Source organism: Cibotium barometz, chromosome 9 (genome assembly GCF_041138505.1).
Source record: "Cibotium barometz isolate CiBa-2024 chromosome 9, ASM4113850v1, whole genome shotgun sequence".
NCBI lineage: Eukaryota > Viridiplantae > Streptophyta > Polypodiopsida > Cyatheales > Cibotiaceae > Cibotium > Cibotium barometz.
Genome location: NC_141054.1, coordinates 20,148,527 through 20,157,799, shown reverse-complemented (window position 1 = coordinate 20,157,799; position 9,273 = coordinate 20,148,527). Strand labels below are relative to the sequence as shown.

The window sequence follows — 9,273 nt, the reverse complement described above, 5'->3', positions numbered from 1 at the left end:
AGAAACAATGAGGATAATGAAAGGTTGTTTGTTATGCAGCATGTCGTTAATGCCATGTCTAAAAATGTTGAAGCAGCACATAAAGATGATGTATGGTACATTGATTCAGGTGCTTCAAACCACATGACAAGTCATGGGAAGTGGTTCAAGGAGATGAAAAACCTTGAAAGACCAGGTTTTGTGAAAGCAGGGAATGACACTACTCATCCAATTGCCCATGTTGGAGATGTGCCATTGTCTATGCAGGATGGCAAAGTGAAGTACCTTACAGATGTACTTCATGTTCCGAACATAACAAAGAATCTAGTTTCAGTTGGCCAGATGATTGAGTAGGCTTTGCGGGTTCGTTTTAACCCTGATGGTTTTTATGTTGAAGACTTTAAAGACAAGTACAGGTTGGTTGCAAAAGGCAACAGAGTGGGCAGAATGTTTACATTGAATGTAAACATGCCTGAAGTGAGTGTTGCGATGTTTGCAAATGGTTTAGGAATTGTTGCAGACACAGACATTTGGCATAAAAGAATTGGACATGTGAATGTGCAGAGAATGAAGTCTATGCAGACTAAAGGAATTGTGACAAGGCTGCCAAAGTTTAAAGTTGAAGGTATGCAGAAAATGTGAAGCATGCCAATTTGGAACGTGACAGAAATGTGAGCAGAAATGCACTTAGTCTAGATGTTGTGCATTCAAATGTATGGGGTGTTACGAAGACCATGTCTATGGGAGGCTGCAGGTATTATGTGACATTTATTGATGACCACACAAGGAAAGTGTCGGTATACTTCATGAAGGAGAAGAGTGAGGTGTTCACTCATTTTCAGAATTTCAGAGTTATGGTTGAAAAGCAAACAGGGAAACATGTAAAGTGCCTAAGGTCAGATGGAGGGGGAGAGTACTTCTCCAATGAGTTCTCTGAATTTTTGTAGAAGAATAGTATTCAGAGACAATTTACATGCAGATACACTCCGCAGCAAAATGGACTTGCTGAGAGAGCAGAAAAACAGGCACATTGTTGAGATTGCACGAGCATTGATGGGAGAGAAGAATATGCCGCATAGCCATTGGACTGAGGCTATTTCTACAGCAGTTTACATCATGAATAGGACTCCAACTGTAGCCATACATGATGTAACTTGAGAGGAGAGGTTTACTAGCAGAAAACCTGATTTGTCTCATCTGAAAGTCTTTGGATGCATTGCATATGTGTATGTGCCAGATGAGCTGAGAACTAAGCTGGATATCCCAAAGGCTAAAAAATGTGTATTTATTGGGTATTCCCTTGAGAAAAAGGGATACAGGTGTTATAACCCTTTTTTCATGCTCGCACGAAGCATATAGAGGTCTACTACCATTTTGTCAGAGAGAAGGTTTTGGCAGGAGACGATGACCTTGTTTATGTCAGCACACAGGATCAGGTCGCCGACATCTTCACCAAAGCATTGGGTACAGAGAACCTCCGCAGATTCAGGGCTTCGCTTGGTGTACATGAGACGGAGTTGAGCTCGAGGGGGAGTGTTGAGATATCAAGCTCATCTAGTGAGGCGGTGGACACTGATGACCCGCCGCCTGGGGGACAGCCATTCTAAAGATTGGCATAGTTATAGCGCCAGCTCATTTAGTTGGGTTCACACTATAGAGAACCCTAGTATATATTTGGTTGAGTACCTTTTCATATTGTGTGTACTCTTATCTTTTGAGTGTTGTGTGAAGAAGAAGAAGATTTTCAGCCTCTCACCTTGTGTGTTCTCTTTTAGGGTTTTGTGAGTGTGTGTGTGCTTGCAAGAGCTCAAGCTCTCTTCTCCCTTGCAAGGCCTTACAAAGCTTACATACATACTCTGGGTGACTTGTATCCTCAAAAGCTGGTGGCTGATCCATATACACCTCTTCTTGCAAGTCACCATGCAAGAACACATGTTTTACATCCATCTGATGATGTAAAAACCAGCCTTTAGCTACAGCCACTGCAATCACAACTCTCACAGTTGCCATTTTTGCAACTAGGGCAAATGTCTCCTCATAATCAATCCCATGTGTCTGCGCATATCCTTTGGCTACCAATCTAGCCTTGTACCTTCTTATGCTACCATCACTGTTATGTTTCACCTTATACACCCACTTACACCCAATAGCTTTCTTGCCCCTTCAGGCAATGGCACCACTGTCCCAAGTCTCATTTCCATACAATACATCCATCTCCTCATCCATAGCTTTCTACCAACACACATTTCCAATAGCCTCATCAAAGCATGTGGGTTCTACAACTTGCATAACTTTTGCCATATACGCATAGTAATGTGCCACATAACCATCAGAAGTCAACCTCTACCGAGATTTTTGACTCTTCTAGATCTTCGTAACTTTGCATTCATGGCTTCCATAGCCTTCTTCACACCAGGTGTCCTCATTGCTGGAATTCCAGCTCCTCATCAAGGCTCATCTCTGAGCCACTAGAATTTTCATCAACAAGAAAATGCCCTGCAGAAATGTCAGGCATACCAAGGGGCTCCACTTTCTCTTTGCCTTTATGTGATGTACTAACTACATTTTAAGGATTGGTATTATGACATAGCCTATCACTCCATGGTCTATCAACAAAACCACTGGATGAGGACTCTCCTAGTCCACTCAATGACTGTGATTGCTGACCTGCATTTTGTGCAACCACATTTCCACTTACATCAGTCCCAACAATATCCTTTTCAGCAGCATCATATGACCTACTCATCTCATCAAATACAACATCCCTGTTTACCCTCAATTCATGTGTAGCAGGATTATAACATTTATATCCCTTTTGCTCAAGGGAATACCCAATAAACACACATTTTTCTGCTTTTGGATCCAGCTTGGTACGTAACTCATCTGGCACATGCACATATGCAATACATTCAAAAACTTTCAAGTGAGACAAATCAGGTTTCTTGCCTTGCACAATAGGAGTCCTGTTCATGATATAAACTACTGTAGACACAGCCTCAGCCCAATAGCTATGTGGCATATTCTTCTCAGCCATCAATGCTTGTGCTATCTCTGCAATGTGCTTGTTTTTTTGCTCAGTAACTCCATTTTGCTATGGAGTCTATCTACATGTAAATTGTCTCTGAATGTCATTCTTTTGCAAGAATTCAAAGAACTCATTGGAGAAGTATTCTCCCCCTCCATTTGACCTTAGGTACTTCACATAATTTCTTGTCCATTTTGCAGCCCATAACTCTGAAATTCTGAAAATGAGTGAACACTTCACTCTTCTCCCTCATGAACTACACCCACACTTTCCTTTTGTGGTCTCATCAATGAATGTTACGGAGTACCTACAGCCACCCATAGACATAGTCTTCGCAAGACCCCATACCTCTGAATGCACAACATCTAGCACATTCCTACTCACATTTCTGTCATGTGGAAATACATGTTTTGTTTGCTTTCCAAATTGACATGCTTCATAAAGTTTTTGCATACCTTCAACTTTAAACTTAGGTAGCCTTGTCACAATTTCTTTAGTTTGCATAGACTTCATTCTTTGCACATTGACATGCCCAATTCTCTTATGCCAAATGTCTATATCTGCAAAAACCATTTGCAAACATTGCAGCACTAACTTCAGGCATATTCACATTCAATGTAAACATTATGCCCACTACTCTGTTACCTTTTACAACCAACCTACACTTATCTTTTAAGTCTTCTACATAACAGCCCATCAGGGTTAAACCGAACCTGCAAACCCTGCGCAATCATCTGGCCAACAGAAACCGGATTCTTTGTAATGTTCAGAACATGAAGTACATCTGCAAGGTACTTCACTTTACCATCCTGCATAGACAATGGCACATCTCCAACATGGGCAATCGAATGAGCAGTGTCATCCCCTATTTCAACAAAACCTGGTCTCTTCATTTCCTTGAACCACTCACCATGACTTGTAATTTATTCGAAGTACCTGAATCAACATACCATACAACATCCTTACATGCTGCTACATCATTTCAAGACACAGCATTAACCACATGTTGCATAACAAGCAACCTCTCATTATCCTCATTATTTCCTAGAGGATGCATAGTTATTTTGCTGCACTTTTCCATTTCGCATGTCACTTTGCTTCTTATAGAGCAATATGCCTGCACATGCCCAGGCTTGTACCACAGTAAAAACAGCCTTGTGTATCATTATGCTGCCTTTGCCAATTACCATGACCTCGTTGACTCCCCCTGTCTCTAAACTGGCCTCTTCCACCTATATGTTGTTGTTGTGAATCTTGGGACTGTTGTTGTGCTGCTACTACTGACCATAATTCTAATTACATGTTCGACCACCACCTTGGCCACGTCCATGACCCCTACCTCGTCGTCTACTTGAACTTCTGTAGAAAGCCTGCTGCTCTAAACTGTTTTTGTTTTGTGAAGACTGTTTATCATCACCCAAGTTATTCTCTTCAATGATCAACATTGTCACCAAATCTGTGAAGTTGGGAATGTTCTCTCGAGTCTGAATATACATCTTAAACGCCTTGTATTATGGCCTGAGACCACACAGACACACTTCTACCTTATCATCATCATCCACAGAAACACCAATTAATGCAAGGGATTCCACAATGTCCTTGATCTTCAAAGCATAATCATTCACGGACATATTCTTCTTCTCCACAGTATATGAAGCTCATTCTTCAACTGAATTTTTTGTGCCTTGGTGTTGGTTTCATACAGCTTCACCAAGGTGTCCCAAGCCTCCTTAGGTGACTTGGCATCTTGTATATACCCAATCATAGTGTCTTGTATGCTCATAGAAAGACAATACATGACTTTCCTTGCTCCTTGATTCCAATCCTTGAACTCTTTTATATCTGCAGGTAGTTGGATTAATATCCGGTATCTCCGGTGCCTCCTCATGTTCACCTTTAGTATAGTCCCAGTAACCTTTTTCCATGAGAAAATTTATCAATCTAAACCTCCAAGCATGGAAGTTGTTCTTGTCAAGCTTCTTTGTAACAATATGGTTTATTCCATCATTTGACATCTTTTCTACAACATAAATTTACAAGCAATAGCACTCTTGCTTGACCTACACAAACTGTGTATTCTCTGCGGTACTATACTACACCCAAATTGTCACAACCAATGACCTTACTTTGCATACATACACCCAATGGCAACTTTGAGACCTTTTTGCAGCACACACAGTGTCTCCACAACCAATCACCCTTCTTGTAGTTCCAGAAACAAAGTCTTGCAGAGAATCGAAACTTACTCGTGCAGTGCTTGTGAACGCCTCTGCGAACTGAAAAACGAAGGTCCAGACGTGCTCGAAATGCGTTTTCGGCCTGAAAAACATAGTCCAATAGAACAATAAAGTAGCCTTGTAGATTTCCTCTCGCGAAGAAAGCTCCTCAATCGGAGTTCGTTTGCCAGTGCCTCCCCAAGAGCTCCCGACAAGGGTGTAGTAGCCAACACAAAGGGGGAAGAGTAGATGAAGCTCTAAACCCTCATATCGCATCTTGTGCTTCTCTTGCTTACTACTTAGACCTTAGCATGAACCATGCTCTGATACCATGAAAAGATGCGGGGGGGAGAAGAGAGCTTGAGCTCTTGCAAACACACACACACTCACACAAATCCTAGAAGAGAACACACAAGGTGAGAGGCTAAAAATTCTTCTTTCTCACACAACAAAAGAGGTCTACAAGAAGATAAAGTGACTAACACACATAATAGACTATATACAAGTGGTCAATACTGTGAACACGCTAAGAGGAGTGAGTGGATGTGGACTAGTTGATGTAGTCTAGCTGTAGAATCTCTAGAGAAGATATGTCGGTGCTAGCTATCAAACCTGCCAGTGATATAAATGTAGAACGGTCATGTAGGCACCTCGTGAGTGTCAGCTCATGTTGAGCTTGACATCTCAATAGACAAGATGGCTTTTGTATATTTATAGAGCCTAGGACAGCTTCACTAGATTTTTGCCCCCCCTTGACATTCCATTAGGGGTCAAAACATTATAAATATAAGGCTAAGTATATGTGTCATTTTTACTGATGAGAAAAGTAGCAATCCCGTTATAATTACAATTGAGTCTTCTTTCTTGTATTTTGTAGTTTGTATGCTTTCCCGCTTTCTCGTGTTTTGTAGTTTGTATGCTTTCCCTCTTTCTCTCATGCAAGTAAGTGGATTGTGTTGTGTTTGCTTCTCTCTCTCTCTCTCTCTCTCTCTCTCTCTCTCTCTCTCTCTCTCTCTCTCTCTCTCTCCATCGTAGTTAGCTTCTTCCCCATCTCCCAATCTCGTGAGCATACATTGGCATTGGTGCTGAAGTTGAGCTCTTTCAAAGCTCTCTCGTATATTGCTTCCTACTAGCTCACTCCTTCATTGCTTCCTTCTATCCACTCTCTTTCATTACTTCCTTCCTTTCTTTCTTACTGCTTCCTATTAGCTCTATCCTTCATTTCTCCTTACCCGGTCTCTCCTTCATCGCTTCCTTCCATAGCTTTCTCCTTCATTTCCCCCTATCCACTGAACACTTTCCTTAACTTAATGTTCTATTCATTTTAAACTTACACACTTAAACTTGTATCGCCCTATTTTAAGGGATAAAAGTTGAGACCTTCATCCTTGATGCCCTCATCATAGGATTGAACAAACACAAAGTGGGCATTTAAAGTTTATAACGAGCCCTACCTTCGTAGGCATATAAATCATAATTTTAGGACCTCCTTAGGCATTTCACATTTATTAAGTACCTGGGGTCCTTAATAAGGTTTATTTATAAACCTTATTTATAGATCATAAGGTTTATGATTTATGTGCCTATGGAGGTGGCCTCCATAGACATATAAATTATAAACCTTATGCTTAAAAAATAAGGGACCTACCACCTTCACCAACTATTAATGACACACTCAGTACAATGCTAGAGCATACCAATGCCTAAGGAGATTTCTTCCTCAAATTGAATCTAGAGTAGGCATGTTCCACTCCTTGTATATTATAGCACCACAATCCACTCTATAAATTTGTGGCATGTATACTATTCCAAAATGACCCTTGGCTCATGCCATCTTCATTATAGATGCTCACCCACTACATCAAATGAAGGTGACAAACATCTATAGTGAAGTACTACCTTTGCTATCTTATCTAAATCCATTACCCAAACTCTCCCACATCAAGCTCTTTGCAAGCACCTCCATATCTTGCTAAGGTAATGTTAAACAGAGTATGTAACTAATAACTAAGTCATTGTCTCCACTTAATAAAAGACGCCAAGCTCTTCCTACTACTACGTAAAGCTTATATTTGTGACCTTCCAATACATGGGAACTATTTCAACATAGCTCACTCTAAGCCGCATTATTCTCGTCTCCTCAAGATGACATCCGCTAACACGCAAACTCTTTACAAGATCGCACTCTAAAGTTTTGTGAACAACTATGTGGACATGGATATAACAATTGCTCCTCAATGGCGAGTCACCTACAATCCCATGGATAAGTTTCTTTCACTAACTTTTTTTCATGTATATTGTTTGAAATTGTATATTGACTAGTGTAATGAAACAAATGCTCCACTTGACTAACTCTCATATTATCCTTTGTTTATTGTGTGTGTGTGTGTGTGTGTGTGTTTATGTAAATCCACCCATTCTCCAATGTCATGTAAGGTTGCCATAAACAAAGAAACACGGACTTATTAACTACACTTGCCAATGCAAGTGCTCTCATGCAAGTTATTAGGGTTTCTCTCATGATGATCAACAGAAGGTGAGAGTGTAATCGGCTCCTTGGCAGGAAAAGGAGCTAGAAGGGTCATCATAAGCATAGCTATAAGCAGTAGGGCAAGCGCGTTTGAAGATGCGGGAGTAATGGGTGGGTTTACAAGTTTGTGGGGAGCCATAGGCACCAGTACAACAGTATTGGGGCTTCTTGAATGCATCACAAGCACTCTTGCAAGCCACAACTTGGCCATTCACAGTGACTTGCAACTCAGGTGGGCAAATTGCATTCAGATCAGAGACACAGCCGGCCGTGGAGCAATTGCCTGTGCCACCACTCGCTGCTATGCTCATCTCTAGGTTGTAGCCGTCCACCAAGCTCACATCATAGAAATCTCTCGCCTTTTGAATGTTGAACTCTGCCAAAGAGGCTGGTGGGTCGCCAGTCTGAAAGCAGTTTAGCACCCCCCCACAATCTCCTGTCACGCATGACCCCTCTCCTGCACTATTGAAGGTGCATCCTGTCCTCCCCCAAACCCTACCCATCCATCCATCCGTGCTGTTTATTGTTGTCGTTTGCTGGGGTTCTAGCATCAACCCATTGCTTTCTAAGGCGAAGCTGCCAAATATCCCCAGCCATATTGTCTCTCCACAGTTGTTCACAATGTTGAAACTGGTGCCCATCACAGTACTCATCCCTGCCATCATACACAAAAGACCCACCATTACCACCACCACCACCACCACCACCACCAATCATCATAATTAACAGCAATTCTGTCTTCACCATTAGAGCAAGAACAGAGTTTTTGGTTTTGGCTCATAACCTGTTACCACCACCGTGGCCATCCACAACAACAACCCATCAATCACAAAGCTTTGCCCTTGAGACATGTTAACAAGTTAATCATAGCTGCTTAATAGTAGTGCACGGAACGTCCACCACAGGATATACCATCAACCCTAGCTAATCATAGCTTAACAGTACACAAAAACCACCCAAGGACAGCTCTAATGATATTAAACCTTGCAAGGCATTCAAGTTAATCAAAGATTAACACCAATACCATCAAACCTAGCAAGATATCTGTTCATGTGCATGAGAACGTAGAAGGGACAAAGAGAGATCACCCATGAGTAACAAAAAAGCAGTCTTCAGATAAGGGCTTGTTGGACCCATTGCAACTCGTATACTTTTGCTTGCAATTTTGATGTCAATTATAAGAGAAGAGAGAGACTGTCATTTCATAAGAAATGTCGCCCACCCTGCGGCCAACACGTGTAGGGAAGTGCATGCATAGCATTATTGAACAAAGAAACGCTCAAAAAAATCCTCTTCTTGTTGCGCACTATCCTCACAATATTTTGCACGCTTCTCTAGATTCGTGTAGGTGTGTGTGCCCACCCACATCTTGGAACTTCACATTTTTGTTGATACAAGCAAGGTTTAGGGCATGGGCCTTTACACACTTGGATGAGATGGGTACCAATACCATGCATTTGGGCCTTCCACACCCATGGATGGGCGGGGGCTCTAATACGGAAGATCAACCCTCCATGACTAAC

The 9,273-nt window shown here is 41.6% G+C and overlaps 1 protein-coding gene across 1 annotated transcript; it reads right to left on the bottom strand.

Annotated features, from left to right (window-relative positions):
- Window positions 1–7,645: 7,645 nt before the first annotated feature.
- LOC147635320 (pathogenesis-related thaumatin-like protein 3.5) lies at window positions 7,646–8,974 on the bottom strand. The gene is made up of 2 exons (XM_086802159.1): window positions 8,839–8,974; window positions 7,646–8,405 (listed from the first exon to the last, which is right to left on the bottom strand). The coding sequence occupies exons 1-2, from the start codon at window positions 8,885–8,887 to the stop codon at window positions 7,747–7,749; spliced, it is 708 nt and encodes a 235-aa protein (XP_086658285.1). The 5' UTR covers window positions 8,888–8,974; the 3' UTR covers window positions 7,646–7,746.
- Between the last annotated feature and the right edge of the window lie 299 nt (window positions 8,975–9,273).

What these genes read in the sequence shown, in the direction of transcription:
- LOC147635320 (XM_086802159.1), bottom strand. Translation starts at nt 8,887, where the DNA reads ATGGGTCCAACAAGCCCTTATCTGAAGACTGCTTTTTTGTTACTCATG. An exon ending in TGCTTTTTTGTTACTCATGG is followed by an intron (nt 8,406 to 8,838) that starts GTGATCTCTCTT and finishes GTATGATGGCAG; the next exon opens with GGATGAGTACTGTGATGGGC.